The 22,208-nt window shown below is 28.6% G+C and overlaps 3 protein-coding genes across 3 annotated transcripts; 2 read left to right on the forward strand and 1 right to left on the reverse strand.

The window, feature by feature from the left end:
- Positions 1 to 164: 164 nt before the first annotated feature.
- Positions 165 to 5,924, forward strand: LOC124915621. Its single transcript, XM_047456378.1, has 15 exons — positions 165 to 273; positions 1,126 to 1,279; positions 1,337 to 1,427; positions 1,490 to 1,621; positions 2,650 to 2,754; positions 2,929 to 3,012; positions 3,082 to 3,197; positions 3,410 to 3,511; positions 3,603 to 3,716; positions 3,822 to 3,878; positions 4,922 to 4,988; positions 5,107 to 5,160; positions 5,255 to 5,329; positions 5,441 to 5,476; positions 5,559 to 5,924. The coding sequence occupies exons 2-15, from the start codon at positions 1,260 to 1,262 to the stop codon at positions 5,655 to 5,657; spliced, it is 1,152 nt and encodes a 383-aa protein (XP_047312334.1). The 5' UTR covers positions 165 to 273; positions 1,126 to 1,259; the 3' UTR covers positions 5,658 to 5,924.
- Positions 5,925 to 6,668: 744 nt separating this feature from the next.
- Positions 6,669 to 8,059, forward strand: LOC124914698 (CASP-like protein 5A2). Its single transcript, XM_047455296.1, has 3 exons — positions 6,669 to 7,182; positions 7,403 to 7,535; positions 7,620 to 8,059. Exons 1-3 carry the CDS (start codon positions 6,968 to 6,970, stop codon positions 7,812 to 7,814), a joined length of 543 nt encoding a protein of 180 aa, XP_047311252.1. The 5' UTR covers positions 6,669 to 6,967; the 3' UTR covers positions 7,815 to 8,059.
- A 9,391-nt stretch (positions 8,060 to 17,450) lies between these two features.
- On the reverse strand, positions 17,451 to 18,315 carry LOC124915371. The gene has a single exon (XM_047456076.1). It carries the CDS (start codon positions 18,186 to 18,188, stop codon positions 17,670 to 17,672), a length of 519 nt encoding a protein of 172 aa, XP_047312032.1. The 5' UTR covers positions 18,189 to 18,315; the 3' UTR covers positions 17,451 to 17,669.
- Positions 18,316 to 22,208: the final 3,893 nt, after the last annotated feature.

Raw genomic sequence — 22,208 nt, forward strand, 5'->3', positions numbered from 1 at the left:
TAAATTAAGATTTGGTTAAATGGGCCAACCCGTGTGACGGTGGTCGGTAACCCGTCAACTTCTAGAGACATATTTCAAATTCCGTATATGTTTCTCGGTTTGCGGGACACGTGTTGATCAGCCATAGATAGCACCGATTGCCCACGTCTACTGTATCTAGCAGTTTCGGCAAAAATAAAATAAATTGATTGTACTGAGAAGAAGAAGAAGAAGAGTATATAGAAGCTTGACGATTGCCTCCATTTCTCTGCTTTCTTTCTGCCTTCTGAAGTGGTAATGTGTTTCTCGCGAATTCATATACTAGTACTAACTAGCTTAATTCTTAAGTAGTTGTATGATATGAAATGGATCAACTGATTATGCTTCCTTCGAGGTTATAGCTTGTGAAATTGAAAGTTTAGCTTGATTTAGTTTCAATGAGGTTAAATTTGCTGCTGCTGATTCTTTATTTTTTAGTTAATGTGTAGAAGTTATGATTAGCTTGGAAATTGGACACATATACATGATCAGCAGTTCAGGAAGCTACTACGATACTTGGATATGTTTATAAATTATCTTCATAGATGGCTGCATTCGGCATTCAATCATAGATTTGTTTTACAACTTGTGCCGAGGCATTTCCCCTATATTATCAAATACTGGGTTTAATTCGATGTAGAACTGTAAAAAACATCAACACAAATCTATAATCTTACAGTTACCACTACATTAAAGCATATATAGTATGAGTATTGCCTTGTGAACATGGATTGAATTTGATTGGTCATAAATTTGGTGCGTTTGTAATAAACCTACACAGAAATTACTATTTGAATTGACTCTACCTATCTTAGGTCATCATCACAGTTTCATGGTTTTATTCTATTTTTGAAGAGTCTTGTTTCACAATTCTAAGCACTAGGCAAAGAACATAGAATAAGATGGGTTTTCTTGTGGATCAGATTGAAAGACACGTTTTCTTGAATTATTTTTGTTGCGAGATCATTGCTATCGCTTATACTCCTAATTTGATTTGTTACTAACTATGTATGCTTATCAGAAGTGAACCTGGTGTTTAGGAACAACACATTGTGTCGCTTATACTCCTAATTTGACTTGTTACTAACTATGTATGCTTATCAGCAGTGAACCTGGTGTTTAGGAACAACACATTGTGAGGCACGACAGTTTAACCCTGCTTCTGAGATCATATTGATGTTGCACAATATGCTTAAGGAATAGTCATTGTGCATGAACTCTTGAATTAATGAGCTTTCAACATGCGAACGACTAATCGCAGGTTTGTTTATGAATAATTTTGGCAACCTTACTTGGATTCTAAAGTTTCCTTTTACAGTGGGGTTTTCAGAAAATCAAATGACAATGGAAGGCTTATATTTACAACCCTCATGGGCATGATTTTTGGATATTTGATTGGCATTTCTAAGGTACCTAACTTCAATTATATAAACTTATTGCATGAGATGCTGATCTATTGCCAAATCTGCAGATACACTTACCTTTAAGCATTAAATCATCTGTTAATGAAGCCTTCCATGATGATCATCACGAAAATATGAGAGGCCATATCCTAGATAATTTACCAGAATCCCGTGTTTCAAGCGATAGGGGCACACCAAAGGTAATTTCTCAATGAGGTGTTCCCTTCACTCTTGGTAATTGGAGACTTATTCTGTCAGCAATCATTATTTGTCAAAATATACAACAGGATCTCAATGTTATATTCATGGTAATCCTGTTAGATTGGAGAAAGGCACATGTTGTTGGTGCTACTGCCAGATAATTCTCATTTTCCTTCTTTTTGATCTTTAAAACAAGCTGACTTAAACAAGAAGATCCCAGGCCCCACAAAATAAATTCATTTCTTTCTTATTGAGAGCTACGAAAAAGCCTTCCGTGATTAGATATTTGGCGATATATTATAATTTTGCAATGATGTTAGATTTTACTTTGCATGCATGTTTCATAATTAGATCTCTTTGGTATGCTTATCAGACAATATCCTTGTAATTACGCAATGATGACATTAGACTTCATAATCAGGTTTCCTGGCATTGCTCTTCACCTACATTAGAGGATTCATCTCTTAAGAGCTATCAAAGTCTACAAAAATGATTTTCTCATCATCCTTTTCAAGAATTAGAGGGACCTGAAACAATTTAGGGCAACAACATTTTCACTTTAAGGTGGTCCTCCACATTCAAAATCTTGTTCTTGCCTGCTTGGAGAAATTGAGCTCATCTCAGATATGTGCATTCAGTCAAACCAGTCATGATCTGCACTAAGATTCTTCTTGCAGTAGTTGAGCTCAGCTGACTTGGTTGCTGATTGTACATATAAGGCTCTTTTGTAAAGTGACTCAAATGTGTGATATCTTATACTGCAAAATTTAGCAAGGCAGACATCTTGATATTCTTAAGAAAGAGATGTACCTTCAAGTCATATGCCTACAGCTTAAGTGACTGCCTTCTTTCTCAGTCATCATACAGCTTTGTTGTTCCTAGATACCTATTCAGAAATCTGCCTTATCAACTTATGTTTATGTATTGTTTGTTTTTCCTGTTCAGTAGTATCTAGCATCTTTGTAACCTGGATTAGTCTTTAGCTTCAACTTTAGGTTAACCCCACATATGCTTAATCTTGATCCAGATATATGTCCCAACAAACCCTCGTGGTGCAGAATCATTACCTCCAGGAATTGTAGTGTCAGAGTCTGATCTATATTTGCGAAGACTATGGGGTGAACCAAGTGAGGTAAATTGTACTAGTTTATTATCTTCTTTATGCGAAAGAGATTAAGGCATTATGGTCATGAAACATCAGTAAACATGTTATACTATTGATATGAACATTTTATACAATTACTTGACACATCAAATTTACTTGTATTTATCTCACCAGTCACAACCAATATGTGGGCATTTTCAGGATTTGAAAAAGAAAGCAAAGTACTTGGTTACATTTACTGTTGGACTGGACCAGAGGAACAACATTGATGCAGCAGTTAGAAAAGTATTATAGAATTGTAAATTTTCTTGTTCACATATCTGTATCACACAAACTAATTCTCGACTTTTGTAGTTTTCTGATGATTTTCAGATTATGCTCTTTCATTATGATGGTCGGACAAGTGAGTGGGATGAGTTTGAGTGGTCAAAGCAAGCAATTCATGTTAGTGTAAAGAAGCAGACAAAATGGTATGATTATTTACAACTTTAGTGTTTCTCTTATTTTTCTTGTTAATTTTGCATATGAATTAGGATCCAGTTGTCAACTGCTTTATGAGAGTTTTAGTTTCATAAGATAACACAACTATTTCATTATTTTAAGTGGCTTGATTGTCCAGTTCCCATGTTTATGCAAAGCTTTTGGAGATTTTTCCATAGTCAATGAGTTTCATATTTCTCAGGTGGTATGCAAAGAGATTTTTACATCCAGATATAGTATCGGATTATGAGTATATTTTAATTTGGGATGAAGATCTTGGGTTGGAGCACTTCAATGCTGAAAAGTATGGTAGCTATGCCCCTTCATGAGTAGAAATTCAGTTCAGTTACACCCTTTCATTGTTACTTACTTACTTAATTGTTTTGCACAAACAGATACATTGAGCTAGTGAAAAAACATGGTTTAGATATTTCACAGCCTGGCCTTGAACCCGGCAATGGACTAACATGGCAAATGACAAAAAGGAGAGGTGATCGCGAAGTTCACAAGTAGGCTTTTAATATGTTGACCTTAGCATAGAATTATCCAATGTCTTGTTTCAGATTCGTGTAAGCTTTTTTATTTTCTAAATTTTGTCTGAAACTGGTAAACAGGGATACAAAGGAGAAACCAGGCTGGTGCAGTGACCCTCATTTGCCTCCATGTTCAGCGTATTGCTCTCTATCCCTCCCTCCCTTCCCATCTCTTTCAACATGCACTAACAAATGAACACATAGGTTAATGCAGTAATGTATGTACACCCAAACTATCAATCTCGATTAATATATCACACTCCAAAGATATTTTTAAAATTGTTTTTGAAAAAGTTAAGACTTTTTCATTGCTCCCCGAAAACAAAAACATCATGGAATTGAAAGAATAAAGAGAAAACGTCACTCAAAGGTTGCTTCAACCGCATCTTCATGCAGATATTTGAGATTTTACAAGATAATTTGTCTAAAAGTCGCCCATGAATATGCCTTCTCTGTCTTCTCTCTTCCTTAAGGTGATTATTATCTTGATTACATTTAATAGTGTCAAGTCAAGTAAATTGCATAATGAAGTTTGATCTACAAGCTCACTAGACAGACAGAACATTAAACTGAAGGATAGGAGTCTTAAGGGTAGGATATTATTTAACAGATAAAAATATTAAAAACTGAATTACATGAGTCAATTGAATATCTTATTTTTTAGTTCATTGATGCTTTATCAATGGAAGTGGTTACCTCCAAATGTAAACTCCCTTAATATTTGTGGCACAATTCTTTCGATGTGCATCTCTAAACTTTATAGTACACGGTATATAGAATCAAGCAGTTAATTTCCTTCATATACAAGAAGCTGATAGCTCTCCTTCTGGTAATGCATTATAGGCTATCTTCCTTTCTCCTCTCATTTACCTTAGACCTCGCTAGAATGATTTTTTCCTGAAGAACAATTGCATGTATACCAAGATACCAACATAATGCCGAATCTTATTAAGATGGTATATTGCTTTTGAATATAACAATCTAGCAACACAATATTTGAAGATGCTGTTTTAATGAAGCTTGTACAGTGGCACTCTTTATGGCCATAACTGCAATAATAAATTGATATCTACATTCATTCAATATTTGAAGATGCTGTTTTAATGAAGCTGGTACAGTGGCACTCTTTATGGCCATAACTGCAATAATAAATTGATATCTACATTCATTCTGTTTTCTAGGTTTGTTGAGATTATGGCGCCAGTGTTCTCCCGGAGTGCTTGGCGTTGTGTGTGGCATATGATTCAGGTGAGGTTACATTTATGCATTTTTGTCTAGCATAAACTAATCTCCTACTCTGAATATTGTCAACAAAGTAGTCTCAAGATTGTGCTTAATGTAATACACTCTCTATAATTGCATGTAGAATGATTTGGTTCATGGTTGGGGTTTAGACTTTGCACTCAGGAGATGTGTGGAGGTAAATCTTCTATTTAAAAATCCTTAACTGGACTCTAAATGTTAGATCCTTCAAGACTTTCTTTCTAAGACCATTGTAATTCTGTTATTTCCAGCCAGCTCATGAGAAAATTGGCGTGGTTGATTCACAGTGGATTATTCACCAAGTAATTCCCTCACTTGGAAGCCAAGTAAGTCAGAATTTTACTCTATGTACTTCATTCATAGTCAGAATATCACCCTCGCAGTTTACCAATATGATCCAGATTCTTAAAGAAGTTAATTATTTGCGAAATTTTCAGGGAAAGTCTGAGGAAGGTAAACCACCATGGCAAGGGGTATGTGTCCATCATATTCTTAAACCTCTTCATATATTTACAGTTACATTTCCTAATTTTACACTCCCAACTCCAATCTCAGGTACGAGAGAGGTGTCGCAATGAATGGGCTCAGTTTCAAGATCGCCTTACCACTGCAGATAATGCTTATTTGGCCCAGATAAGAAAAGATAAAGCTTGATATGAGTAATTCTCCTGTTACCTGTAGAAAATATGTGTTCCAGCTTTGGATTTCTTAACCCCTTGTATGGGTCAATTTGGTTGTATAGCATAATAAAAGAAAGACCCGAGGAATTAATAATAGTGTAAATAATATAACTGGGTAATGGAATTAAGGAAGAATTGAGATTAAAAGAATAATAAGAGGCATATGTAAATGACAAACACAACAAGACAAGTCTTCCTTATTTAATTAATGAAAAGCTCATGAACTTGTCCTTCATTAAACAACACCCAACAACAATTGTTGGCTTTTTACTGTTGGCACCATTAAGCCTTTCCACTGATGTGTTTCCTGAAAACTGTATTTCTTTTTTGCTAAAAAGAACCAAACTATTATTGCTTTATTCTCCTCACACCTTTATATAAATTACCAACATTGCTATCCTCGCACTACCAACGGCTCTTATAACTCATGTAATTAATTCAAAGTCTTGATGAAATATATTACATTGATTTTTATTAAGAACCATTATTTAAGTGGCTCATGACAGTGAATATTAACTTTTTACTATTATCTTATAAATTGTTTTAAAAATATTTCCACCATTTCTCCCACCAAATTACCCATATAATATTCCAACATAGTGACATACTAATGGATTTTCTCTAGTGTGTTAGGTGTTATGTCATTAAATGGAATTAAAGTTTTTCAATGAACTAATGTTTTGAATGAGTGCTTAAATAGAAAGGAATGTCTTTTTATTTTATACTACCATTTATGGGGAAAAAAAAGGAATTAGACTATTTTTATTGTATTTCTAGAAATTGAATAAGATCAAAAATAAAGAATGAAAAACATATTGACATGTTTTTCCAAGTTGGGTTAGTTATTGTTCTCCCATTTATTTTATTTCAAATTTGTCTTTATTATTTATATTATATGTATTAATTAGATTGAAATTTCAATGAAATAAAAGGTTAAGAAAATTGGGTCCCACCGAAATGAGAGTTTATAGGATGAAAGGTAGATAGAGAATATGCTTAGCCATTCACCAAATTCTCTCTCTTCTTCACGCTGCTTTCAGCAAAGCTGAAGAACTGAGATAAGCTGACCTGATCTTGATCTTGATCTGATCGTCTCTCCGGTTGATTGTCTCCTCATTCACGATTCTCTCTATCTATTCGTACTGATTTCAATACTTTGATCTCCGATTGATTGTTCAGTTTGACGATAATTTCATTGACTTCATCATCTATTTCGAGGCGATTCTGTTTGATTACATGTAAATTGAGGTAGATCGTCTGATTTGGTGGCGGCAATTATCTGAAATGAGTGTAAGCCATCCGGCGGTGCATCCTGTGGAAGCGCCGCCACCTACGACAGTTGGTGAAAATGTGCCTGCTAGAGTTAGAATGAAGAACATTCAAGGCATGCCTGGGACGATCGGTGGCCTCGCCTTACGATTCTTCCAATTAATCTTTGCCGCCGCTTCTCTCTCCATCATGTCAACCACTAGCGACTTCCCTTCTGTCACTGCTTTCCGGTTTGCCTCCATTTCCTTTTCTGTTTCTTGATTTCCTTTCCTACTGCTATGCAATTTGCTCATCATATTTTCTCTCCATATTAATTGCTCATCTTAGGTTTTGTATAAATTTCTTTAGACTTGTGTACCTAGATTGATATTGCACTTAGGTTAGGCTGATGCACAAATTTGGGGGTGAATTTGATGCAGTAGTCAGAGCTAATGATGCTTTGAATTGCAGCTATCTTGTTGCTGCTACTGGTTTGCAGTGCTTGTGGAGTTTTCTACTAGCAATGGTTGATGTTCATGCCCTTCTGGTTGGAAGGACTTTGCAGAATTATATTATTATCACTTTATTTGCATTCGGTGACGGGGTAAGCTTAAACTAACTGTTGAGTATCTATCGATTGATCTAAGTAAAGTTTTCATACAAATAAGTATATCGTGCATGTATGCAGATTACATCCACTCTTACATATGCTGCTGCCTGTTCTTCTGCGGGTATCACTGTTCTAATTGGGAATGATCTGGGCATCTGCAATCATAACCATTGTGCACAGTTTGAATCTGCTACTGCTTTGTCTTTCCTAAGCTGGTTTGTTGCTCTACCTTCTTTCCTTTTCAACTTTTGGTCACTTGCTTCTCCAAGGTAAACAATTGGAAACTTATTATAATGATGCTGTATGTAAAGTCTTGTGGGGTATATATAAAATGTTCCTGTCCATTCATGTGTGGATTAGAACCTCCAAAATAGAGTTGGGAAATTTGACTGTCAAGCATTGAACCAAACATAACTATGTTTTCACAGTTTTGATGGAGTGTGTTATTAATGATTACAGTACTGTTGTAGTCTTGATGATTCTTGTGTTGATAATTTTGTTAGTCATTGTGTTTTGTTGTACACTGATTGTTTCCTTAGGTGACATATAATGTTGTTTTGAAGTTTTGTCTTGTTTTTTATCATCTTTATGAGAGAAAGAGATTACATAGTGATTGATCGTTTAGACACAATTTACCTTAAGTTGATTTCTATAGTTGCAAGAACCTTGACTTGGAACACAACAAATGAATTATTATTAGACTTTGATCCTCTAGACAACAACTGAGTTACAAAATAGTCTTATGAGTGATGAGAGTTTGATCTTTTGTATGATTATATATGATGTGATTGTGAGTTGTGACATGATACTAGAGGAAAATTTTGAAGACAAAAAGAGAAATTTGTTTTTTATCTAACATTCATAAAGTTTATAACTTTTTTCATATTAGTATATTTTGAGAAGGGCAATTCAAAGTTTAGATCAATTTAATTGCTATCTGTTATTTTAAATATAGATGAAATTTTGTAAGTGAATTTTGGGATACATGTTAAACATAAATATAGATATCTACCATCTGAGTCCAGCTCTAGAAAGTCCATTAATACTCCAGTCCATTAGCTCAACAAAAAGATAAAAAATAGTAGACAAACTTTTTGCCATAATTGAATATTATTGAGTGTTTAAAAATGTGGCAATTTATAAATATTAAAGTGCAATTGAAATAAAACAATTTGTCGTATATTGCGATTCATTTTATAGCACCGTCTTTTTATCCTCGTTGAGAGGAGAGAAATCATCGAGCCCTTCTTGAAAAAATTGTGTGCATTTGTCGGATTCATAGCTCAAAGTGTATAAATCAAATTGATATTTTGCATGCATTTGTCGGATTCATAGCTCAAATGTATAAATCAGACAAATAAATAAAGAAATAAAATGTAATTTCATATATAACTCTTAAAAGTTTTAAATATAACAAAATATTATAATTAAAAAAAATTAAATTATATAAATTTTATGAGACTTAAATTTAACACAAAAAAGGTAGAATATTTAGTAGGGTCCATACCTAATTGACATATAATTGGAAAATATATTTTAATTTTAAGTTAATAATTTGATTATATATAATTTCAAAATCATTCATAATTTATATAATCAAAACCATTAAGATATTTATTTTTTATAATATTAAATATTCAAAACATTTTAATTATTTAATTCAAATAATCATATAACTAAATTTTCATTAAATATAATTTTAAAAAATAATAGATTATTTCAAAATAAAATATATATTAAACAATGTCTTAAATTATCTTTACATCAACGGACTCCAAATTTATCAAGTTTGTTTTAATTACAAATTTAAAATTTGTATATGGTAATATTTTGATTCATTATTACAACAAGTGGATCCTAGTCTATTAGCTAGTTCTTTCTTAAATGATTTTTAGTTTAAAATGATTAACTTATTTTAAGTAAGTTTGTAATTTATTTTTTTAATTATTGTAATGCAGTTTTTTGTTGTGAAGATAAGTTTTAACTAAAGTTAAGCACAAACATATATATTCACACGTTAAACATTAAGACACCATATATTTATGGTTGGAACGTAAATGTGCCGTGTTGTGCTCGTATGGAGAGAAAATTTAATTAAAGTTGAGTAAATTAAACGAATTATTTTTTTTCGAAAATTTTGTGTATTTTATGAGTTTATTAGATATGGTCTTTGTGCTGCCTCTACCGTCTAGAATTATTGGTCATAGTTTTCAAAAGGTTTTTATCCATTTTATGGAAAACTCAGATATTTGCTTAAAAATTAAAATTACAAATTTTATTAGTTATTAATATTCGTAACAGTATTATTATAAGAACTCCAGTATTGTTCTGGCAAGAGAACTTTGAAATTTATTCAATTTTAATTTAATATTATACATGTTTTTGTTAAAATTTTATTTATTTTAATTAAATAAATATTTTTAATCATAACCAAATAAGTAAAAGAATATAATGTTTTGATTTTAAAACTAATATTTTATTAATTAAAACATTATTATTTATTTACTTAAATAACTAATATTTTTATTTTATTTTCAATATCTTATATCAAACAAATATATAAATTTTAATAATTTAAAATTTACCTTTTTACTTGGAAAAAAAAATAAATATTTTTTTAAATAATAAATTTTGAAAAATGCCATAGGTTTTTTCAACGGAGTGGTAATTATTTCTTTCTTTCTGACTAGTGACTAATTATATCCCACCTACATAATTTTCTTTGACATATATATTATTTAGTTTGCATTTAAATCAAACTGTTTCCATAAAAATATATAAAATATATGGTCTTAAGTTAGTTAATTAACAACTTCTTAAAAATTGGACCAATAACAATTTACCTAAAAGCTTTACATGAACAGTCTTATTTATAAATTTGTCCAAAAAAGTTTTTTTTTTTTTTTTTTTTTATAAAAAAACATTTTTGTTTAATATTTCTCAACCTAATCTCGCTTCAATATCCCAAAACTTTTTTTTTTATTTAAGTTCAAACCTCATCTTAAATATTGTGTGGTGTGGTGCCAAATCATATCCATTGACCAAATATATGTTGTCTCAACTCTCAACTCTCAATGTTAGAGTTGATATTATCTTATTGAAGGGATCATGATACTCTATCAACACATTAATTAAAATATATATTATAAAAATAAATTAAATATTTTTAAAAAAATATATTTTTTTTATTATCTAAAAAATATGAGAGACAGCTAATAGATTATAATGAAGTGCAGTAATAAAATGTTAGTTTAATATTGTATTTTCTATCATAAGTATATACAACACCTATATAAATATTTAAGTTTTAAAAAAATAATAATAATACAGTTGTACAAATATAGAAACTAAAAACAAATTTGATAAAACCTAAACATGAACCAACAAAACAATCTTGAATGAAAAGAAAAAATGAGATTAATAAGAAAACAAACTTAACCTAAAAATATTTTATTATAAATTTATTTTTAGGCATAAAATGTTTCTATATTTTACCCAATTGAAATTTAGGGACAAATTGGTAATTATAATGAATTCTTATTTTTTGGACAGAGAGTGACCTCATTATTATATTTTTGTGGTTATAAATATAAATTGTGACAGCTTTGTCATTACATAATTTGAATTAGTAGACATAACCTCTTATATATAAATTCATAATATAAAGTCTCTTCCCAAAATGAATTTTATAATAAAAAAAATCTTTAAAATCTTTTTATTCAAATCAGTACTTATAAATATGTGTGATCATGTCTAATTTGTTTGTATATGTGATTTATTCTTCACAATAATATGAATTATTGATTTTTAGTCATATTTTTTATTTAAAAATTATTTGTTTACCTTAATTATAAAATTGCATTATTCATAACTCAATAGTTATATATATATATATATATATATATATATATATATATATATATATATATATATATATATATATATATATATATATATATATATATTAAAAGGGAACAAAATAGTGCACGTATTCAAGCCGTATAAAAATCGTATCTAATTTGTCAACCTTATAAAAAGTCAACAATACATCTTTTGTCGTATCTGATACCGTTTTGTCGTATCGTATCTGATACTAAAGAAAATTAAGTATCTTGTGCTACTTAGGTTGAATGTAAAGAAAATTAAGTATCTTGTGCTACTTAGGTTGGATGTAATCTTCCATTGTTGTAGCATAGTTATTAGTGGTTACAACAATCACTAAATGCAGTTATCGAATTTCTCAATTTTCTATCATCATGGTCAAACCCTACTGAATATTCATGATTGTGGGTATTCTTTGCAAATTGCTCTTTTGCCCGAGGCTTTTTCTTTGTGGTGAGAAAATAAAATGGTCTTTATTTGGAACTTTCTCAACAAGAAATTTGAATAAATACAGTGGCATTGTTAGTGTTAATTTATGTCAAAAGCAGATTTAAATTGAGAATTATAAGTGACTATGAATCACTCCCATTTTGATTAATTATTGTATTCTCATTTTTCATTCATTATTAATGGAATGCATCTAAATGGTATAATTTCAACACTTATGATATAGAACTAAAATGCTAACAATAAGATCAGATGACTCAGAACAAGTGAAAAACATGTTGATTAAGTTTAAAATAATAAGGTTTGTTTGTCTAATTTAAATATATATATATATATATATATATTTAAAAACACTAATTTTGTAGGGAAATAAGATAAATAAAATTAGAAGTTCACTCATATGGTAATTATTTGGTATTTTATAGGAAACATTTTTGTAATGAGGATTTCTCTCCTACTATACCATTTTGAGTTTTTTAACTCTTAAATTTCACTTTCAATTAATACAAATGTGTTTATATATACAATTCTGAACCATAATGTTAGTCATTTAACAACCCATATCAATATTCACTCCAACTAATTAAATAAATTGTTAGTATTTTATAATTTTATGTTTTTTGTCTCAAAATTATAAAAAAATTGTATAAATGTGATGTTACTCATAAATAAAATAAATACAATACAAAAAAAAATAAAAACACTGAATAAACAAGTTTGATTCAAAACATGTGTATGAGATACTTTCAAGTAGAACAATTTTACTATTTTAATTTAACAACAAACTTAGACAAGTACTTTAATTATCAACGAATTCATGTGAAGAGTAGAGTGAAGAACTCTAACAAACTATTCCACAGTAAAATAATGGAAAATTCCAAATTTATTTTTTAAAACTTGTAGATAGATGAATTTTTAGTGAGGAATTCTAAAATAATTGTAGAGTAATATATATATCTATAATTTGAAATCGGGTAAATCTATACTCATTCAAACCAAACCATGTTTGAAAATGTTTTTATTTAAACGAAGCTGTATCATATACGGACCAGCTTTAGCTCCAGCAGAAATTACACTTCAAAGAGAGAGAGTTTTATTTATTTATTTACTTTTATATATATATATATATATATATATATATATATATATATATATATATATATATATATATATATATATATATATATATATATATATATATATATATATATAATTTCTTTTTTCAAATAAATTTTTATTTTATTTTTAATTTGAAAATGAATTTGTTATAGATATATTTTGAAAATTAAATTTCTTCAATTGGTTTTTTCTAATTTATAAATGATGATATGTCATAATTGTAACTTATGTGATTTATTTTATTGAGTTTCATAATAATACTTTTTTGGAAACCCTTAAACTATATCCATATATGTATCCAGATCAAATCTTGTTTGAAAACACTTTTATTAAATTTGACTCCCACAATCATATACATGGGCTTGTTTTGTTTGGGGGTATTTAAACAAATTAGATTTATTTAAAAAAATATTAAGGTATCTTCGGAAAGTGGTAATGACCCATTTCGAAATCATTTTTGCATTATTAAATATTTTCTTACATATTTGGATTATATATATTAATTATTATTTTAATTAATAAGATAGATAATAAATAAAAGTATTTCACATTATTCAATCTATAATCAAATTAATATTTTTATTTTATTTTATTTTAGGACACTAACCAGATCACATACTTCTCACTGTTCAAAATATTTTAAATTTGTTATTTTATCATAATTATCATTGTCATTACAATTATAATTTAAAGTAAATTGATTATTTGATATAAAAAAAAATGTGATTTTCAATTCATAATATATCCATGGTGTGATAAATAGATATTTGGTGGTAAAAATGAAATTAATTTATAGAACTAAATATGGATATGTATTGGTTAAAAATAAACACTTGCATCAACCCAGTTCATCTCAGTCCAACTCCACTAAGCCCATCAACACATGAGAAACAGATCATAAGGATTCCAGATCTACCAATTTGATTTTATGCATTCAAATTCATGTATTATTTTCAATTGCTCTTCAATATTTATAAATTGCAACTCTTTTAAATATTCAATAATATTTACCTATGGAAAGAAGTAATCTAGGATTTTTTCATCTTCGTTAACGCATTTTCATTAATATTCAAAATAGTAGTGACCATTCAAACCAATTTAATCTGAAATGAAATACATTTGATTAGTCTGATATGTATAGTTTTGATCTAATAAAAAAAATTTGATATATTAGAGTCATGATTGAATATAGGAATATTCAAAAAATCTAATCAGTTAAATTAATACTCAAAATTTACAAAAATATAAACTTGATATTTATGTATTTATTTAATAATAATTTATTTTTAAAATTATTATGTTGGTAGTTTGTAGTTAAATTTATTTGATTAATAATAAAACTAATTAAATATGAAGTATTTGATGTATATAGTGGATATTCAAAAAATTATGAAATCAACTAAATACTTTATACATTAATTCCGTTTAATTCAGTTGAATATATGGTCACATGTAAGATTTTGATAGAGAAGAACTAACGTGATAATAATCAAATTACTTAAATTTATTCAGATAATCAACCTGTTTCGAGTGTCATTATTTCTATTTCAATAGTTTGTTCACAAAATAGGTGAGAAGAGGGTAGTCATAGCTCACAAAGTAGTGAATAATTAAGACTCAATTGATCAGTTGAAACAGGCCTAGAAATAAACATGTGTAAACAATTAATGAATAACCAGAATCAAACTAACCTTCAATCTTCACCATAATCCTAACAAATTAATACTAATGGGTTGAATAAGTACTTTATTATATATTAGGTCATAACCAAATCATAATCATACAAAATATCAAACTCTTATAACTCATAAGACTATATATTTTTTTTAAAAATGGTTAATACCATTTTATTAAAAAAATTTAAAGTGCGAAGGTTAAGAATCATAACTAGACTTATAGACCATATATATGATTAAATAATGATAATCAACATAACTATTTTAACTCATTGTCTAGAGGATCAAAATCTAATCATTCATTTGTTGTTCTAAGTCAAGGTTAATTCTTTTAACTATAGAAATAACTTTAGGATAAATTATATCTGCACCATCACTTATGAAGTTAGTCCCCTTCCATTTTTTTTATATTATATTTCAGTGTTGTATTATTTGTTGCCCAGAATCATATATATATTTTTCCTTCATTGTATAGCTGACCTTTTCTTTTAACTTTTCTGAACATCATCTAAGCAATTAATTAAAGCTTAATTAGTTTATAGAATCAATTATTTTAAAAAATGCCAATTGCAATAAATCTTCTTCTTCTTTTTTGTCAAAGTATAAGCAATTAGATACCGCTTAAGTATAAGAAATGAAAATAACTAATAAACTTAAAAGAGAGATTTGAAAAGAAATAATTACTGATCAATTAAAGACTTTTTTTTGTCACATCATCAAAAATCAAACATTTAGAAGAAAATCCCGAGAGATCAGTTTAAGTTTATCTTTGTGTATTTCATTCATTTATAAAGCATATTCAGTTTGGGATTATCTATATTATCTTATGTAAATAAGACACTGTATTATAATCGTTTTATTAATTTTATTTTTCAAAACTCAATCAAATCATTTTTATTTATTTCAATCTTGCTTGCTTTTTACATCATCAATTCTAAAATGGAAATCCACTTAAATATTACATTTATAAATAACTAAGAAACTTAAAAGAGAGACTAATGAATTAGATTGCTGAAAAGTAATGGTTTGCAGAGTTTATTTGAAAATTACTTTAATTGTGTTTATATTTAACATTTGGATAGATCATGTGAAAGAGTTTTTTTTAAGATGTCTAAGTTTAATCATCACTGAGAAGTTCTTAAATTGAATTCCTATTTTTTTATGGTTTGAACTGTGCTAGTTTTTTAATTAAAAAAAATACCAATTTTTTTTAATAAACATAAAACTCACAAACAAACCGGTAGATAACCTAACAAATAAAAAGAAAATTACATACATTAGTTGACTAGTCTTGAAGGGAAAGGTGGAGGTAGTTTCAGACCATAGTTTGAATATATTTCTTATCTTATATTATTATTATTATTATTATTATTATTATTATTATTATTATTATTATTATGTCAAAACTGAGGATGAAAAGAAAGTTACTAATTCACAAGTCATGCAAAACATGTGAAGTTATTAATGAGTCAAATTATATAATATATATATATATATAAGGCTGTTTGGATTGAGTTATTTGAAAGAAAAAAAAAAAATCAAATATCCTATCATATTTTTATAAGCCGTTTTCATTAGTCACATTAATTAAAATACTTTATATTACATTTTTCTAAAATATTTTATTCTATATCATTGAAGTAAATAATTCACATTTTTCACAATCTTAATCTAAAAAAATATTTAAATAAGTCCAACCCAAACAAGGATGTGTTTATATTGTTGATCTCCAATATACATGGGTTGAAAATGTTATAATTAACATTGAAGTTCCTTGCTTCTAGACGAAGAATGCACTAATATATGACTTTAAGATGCTTGGCTCAATATTGTTGAATTAATCAAGTACCATTTATTTAATGTGTTTATTTTTTAGTTTAATCCAAACAAACCTTATTATTTAATCGTTTCTATTGAATAATTCAAATAGCTATTTTTTTTAAACACCCAAATTATATACAAATTTTCTGTCATCAAATTCAGACTTTCACATTGCATTGGAGCCTTCTTTGATGTGAGTTATTAATTTGAGAATATTAAATAATTTATTATCACATAATTCAAAATATTTTGATAGTTATATATACTAATGAAGTTAATTTAAAATAAATAATTTCCCAAATGGTAATGAAAACCAGTCAAATCATTACATTCAAAATAGTTTTAAAGCCTGTTTGTTTGCACCTGCACGAATTGGAGGTTTGGCGGTATTCATCGACGGGCGAGACACTGTATCAGGTCATTAATTTGCAGCAACCCGGGACCGCAAACTAATTTCTTTTTTATGTAAAATTTATTCTTTTAAAGTCATCTTGAATTTCAGTATTTTAAAACTTTATTTTTAATAAAATAATAGTTATTATTATTTTAACAACTATATTTAAATTAAGCGTCATTGATTGGTTTTTGAATACATCTGTTCTTTTAAATATATATATAATAAAAGTGAATTTATGAGAATTTAATTATTTTTAAATCAAAACTGATCATTATTAATAGTTGGAAAACTCGAAAAGCGTGTTGTCCCCATACATCAATAATCATACACTATACAAGTCTCGTTTGTTTTGTTTTTGTTTTTTAGGTTGTAGCCAGCCAGCCAGACTGTAATAGTATTTGAGTTAGTCGGTCGGGGTCGGTTATATTCCTTTTCCAAAAACAAACCCTCCCTTATGATTTCCAAACAAGGCCTAAACTGTTTGGGTATTTCAGAATGCAAACAACGCGTAAACAAAAGTCGTCACTAAAAAAAGAAGAAAGAGGCACCCGAGTTTTCAAACTTATCCAAAAGTAAACCTTCAAAAATTATAATGTAAAAAATGTAGTACAATCTCTTGAAATTGACTTGTTTATTTATTCCCTCAAGCAAGCAAAAATCAACAAGTTAATTTCATGTTAACAAAAATAAATGATTAATTAATAATATAATTAACGTTTTAGGAAAAACTAAAACAAGATCCGTAAACAAAACTTGTCTCTTGACTAATTAATTTGTTGTTGTTTTTTAATCTTGAAAACCAGTTTTCTCAAAAATTGCATTTCTGACTCTGCTCAGATCCCTTCCTTTCAATGTCCTCCCAATGCCTTCATGAACAGAGAAAGCCAATCTAGTCCTGTCCACCTGTCGCGCTAGAAACTCATGCGGAGGAACCCAACCCTCGCCGCCGTCTTCTTCATCCTCCTCATCATCATCTTCATCATAGATGTTTCTCCGACGATTCTCTTGATATTCGTGCTTCAATATCTTCGACCAGTCCGGCACATTCACCGGAAGCGACGACGAAGAAGATGCATCAGATCTCTTCCCAGCTGCTGCCAACAACTTCTTCTTCGATGATGATCGAGAAACACCACCCACCACCGATTTCTGAAACTCCGGTGATACAGATCGACCCACCGCCGTCGAGTTCCAGATGTCCGATTCGTGTAACTCGAACAGAGAATCGGAACCGATTGAACCGTTTCTTTCGGTTGGAAGGAAACGGTAAGTCGGCCTTGGGAAGTAGCTCTTGGAAGCTGCCATGAATACAGAGATAGATCGATCGATCAAGATCCTACAAGTGTCTGTCTATCGAAATTCTTTTCTCTCTATATATAATGGTTTATCTCTCTGGTTTAATGGGTTCTTGGCAATGATAAAAAAAAAAATGATCTTGGTTTGCTTTTTATAAAGGCTATAAGCATTACTAATGGATAAGGTTCTCTCCCCCTTCTTACCTCTATTACCAAGAAAATGTCCCTTTCTTTTCTCTCTCCCTTTCTCTTTACTGTCTACATACATTATTAACTTATTTTCTTCACCCCTTTAAATGACTTAAATGCCCTGGGTTTAATCTGACGCCATTTCATCCGTCAATTTTTTTTTGTCTTCTTTATCCACATTTGTTTTTTCCAATAAAACTCCATTATATTCATTTTTTAATCAGTTTGTACTATTGTATTGTATGTACGTTATATTAAGATCCTAATAAAAATAAATAATTTAATGATAAATTTTTGTACTGTGAATAATATCATAATATGACTTTGTACAATTATAAATCTATTTAAATCAAGATGATTTTAATGTATAATGAAAAAAAAATGATGATAGGATACATACATAACATTAATATTTTTTTATTAAATTATTATGAACATAAAGTCATGTCTCATTTTTATTTAAAATATTTGTAGTGGGAATATAATTATAGTTTTTTATTATTAATTAACCTATTCCAAAAAATTAATCCTAAATAAACTTATAATTTCACATTATTAGTGTAATCAAATTAAAATATATATTGAGTTGTGATTACCTTGAAAAAATATTAAAAATTAATAAGCTTAATTCAGGTCAAACAATTATATTATATTTATTGACACATAAGAAAATTCATTATTAAGATGTACTCTTAAATGTCAGCTATATTGGTGTTTATATTTGAATAATGAGCATAATTTATAAGTAACCCATATCTAGCATGGGCGTTAGTAATGAGGTAAGATTGTTATAGTTTGTTCTCTATGTTTTTTTTCAAATAAAGTTTGATATGGTCATGTATATTTTTAGTAGAAAAAATCAACTTATCTAAATATTGATATATTTATTTATTAAAATAACTGCTTAATTTGACTAAGATCAATAATATATATTTATGAGATTTGTAATAAAGGGACGTGTAATATCACGAGGTATATGTATATATGCACAATATTGAATTGAAAAGTATGGTCATATCACAAATGTAAGAAAAAACATATAGGGAGAGAACATAAAAAGAAAGTGAATGGTAAGGAATTATATTTTCTTTTGGGACAGCCGACTAGCATTATTCACTACCTTATTTAAATATAAATTAAATTTTAATAATTCATTCATATAGTTATAATATTTGAATAGAAAGGGATGGACATGATAAAAGTATTTTTTATAATTAAATTAAATATTAAAGTAGGGGGTAAAAGAGACATTGAATAGAAAGGGTAAAGAAATGGGTTATATGGTCCATTAATTGGACACATGTCCAATGAGAAAAGGTTGGCCACGTGGTGAGCTGTGGTGGTCAAATAACTCGCCCCATCGGAGCACGGGCCCGCACTGAGTCTGGGATCTAGCGAGTCGCGTCTGCCAGTTGGAATTTGCCCCACTTCATTATGTCTTCACAATAGCGACATTCTTTAAATATCGCCAATATATCATCTCGTCTTTTTTCTTTCCCATCCGAGAAATTCACTCAACGGTAAAAATTCGAATACGAATAATCTTCACAGTATATCATTTATAATTACTCATCACCACTTTTTTGAACGTTGAATGGGAATATATAAATGGATTTCGTGTTATTCTAATCTGATTTTTAAATTGTTTTTTTTGGTTCAATTATTCTTTCTTTTTTTTTATTTCTCCCGTCTTTATATATTCTCAAGTTTTATTAAGGCTATTATTGTTAAAAACTTATCCGTTTTTAGACCAACTTTTTAAATTTAATTTAATACGTTTGGCATATGATGTCTTTAATTAGCAAAATAAACTATCATATCTATCTGTTGAGGAGTGTTTTTATAATTTAAGTTATCTAGATTATAAATATATATATTAGAGAATATGGAATCAGCACCTGAAGATAGATTGGTAGGTACTTCAACTAAGGCCTAAAGTTTATTTTTGTTTAATATGAGCTTCAAATTTAATTAAGACCTTGTTTCATCATGACTATTTTAATTATTAAATTTCTCCTTATCTAATTATTAAATTACTTAACTTATCAACTCAAATATTAAAATATTTTCATTTTATTTATATTAAATTTAAATACAAAAATAATATATTTTAATAATTTATCTAAAACAAATCTAAAATAATTCATTTTTTTTTTATCAAATAAGTTTTTAGAACAAATCCAAAAAATTCCTAAAAATCCAAAATCAAACAAGCCCTAAATGTCTAAATCATTGATTTTAATAAGATGTATTTGATATCCACCATTGCATTTCTTGTGGTGAACAAAAACAATGGGCATTTAGACAATGACTAAACACACAAATATCTATATAACTGTGAGATATAAGCAATTGTAAAAGAAAACAGAAAAAAATACAAAATTTATTAATTTTGTAATGAAATTTTATTTTCTTTCTAAACAAAATATTCTGTTATACAGTAAATTTCAAAGTCACATATATCCAAGAAAATCAAAAAAATTAAAATAAAATGTATGTAGTACACAATTAGAACCATCACATATAGAAGAGCACACAATTTTCAAGTCATGTAAATTCTCAATATTTATATTAATAATATCACTTTTGAATTTGGTTACACATCTCTTCCATACTATTTAACACTAGTAAATAAATTGTTTTATTATATAATAACAAGTGATTTCTATCCAGATTGATATAATCTATTATATGTAGCTATCTTTTTATCTACTTTTTTTAGTCCAATTAATTATTTTGGGTTATTAAAAAGAGAGAAAGGGATGGGGGCATCTTATTAATGTGCCCACTTTGACATAAAGAAAAAGTTGGTTAAAGTGATAGCAATTAATTAATTAGATTATTGAAAATATATATAAATTATACAAAGTTTTCTTGTCACTTATGATCAACTCCATCCAATTATTTTAATACTCTCTCCTTCTCCAATTGGCTTTGATTTTTTTTGCTAAGCTGCTCCAATTGGCTTAAGCAAAGCGAAATTGTTATTTTCAACTCCATGACCATGTGACTTGTAGGAGCTCGTTTGGTTTGACAAGGGTTGTGATTTCTAACTACAACCCAAAATCACATTTTTCACCCTCACGGATTTTGGTCAAAATTCTGACCAAAACTAAATTTCAAACAAGGACAAAGTCTCTTTTCTCTAAAATGGACCACATCTTACGCGGAAATTAATCACCGCACAAGTCAAATAATTTGGGCGGTAAGTTATAATTAGAATAGATCTTGTTTGGATCATTAATTTGATAGTTGTTCAAACTTCAAATAATCTCAAAATTCTATATATTAAGTGACTGTGTACTTTTCACACATATATTTTTTTATTAATCCACATTAACGTGAAGATGATGTATAAAGTGAAGAATACAAGATAGTATAAAATAAGATTTGTCATAAATTAATTGGAATACACACTAAAAATGTGAGTCATTAACACTTCTGATATTCTTAAAAGGAAACAATTCCTGTCACATTATCCTGATCAAAATCCAGGTGATCAGCAAGGTGGAATCATGATCAAGTCTACGCAATCCTCGTCTACTAACTATTTTTTAAGCGTACGTAGTTGACTATTGCTGTGAATTGTGTATACTTAATTCCCTTTTCATACATGATTTCTTAAACTTAGCTTTTTTATTGTTTCCTAAGATGATCTCAACTTATTTATTAACAATAACAAAATTCTTTGGTATTCAAATTCACCGGGTGAGTCATAACTATGCTTCTCAAAGTTGTTACAGATCTCCACTCACCTGTAACACTTATTCCTAGACTTTTTCCTCTTCGGAAATTGTATATTGAGTTCTAGGTCCTACACTAAGTAACGAGCAAATTAAAT

This window comes from Impatiens glandulifera, chromosome 9 (assembly GCF_907164915.1).
Source record: "Impatiens glandulifera chromosome 9, dImpGla2.1, whole genome shotgun sequence".
Classification (NCBI taxonomy): Eukaryota; Viridiplantae; Streptophyta; class Magnoliopsida; order Ericales; family Balsaminaceae; genus Impatiens; species Impatiens glandulifera.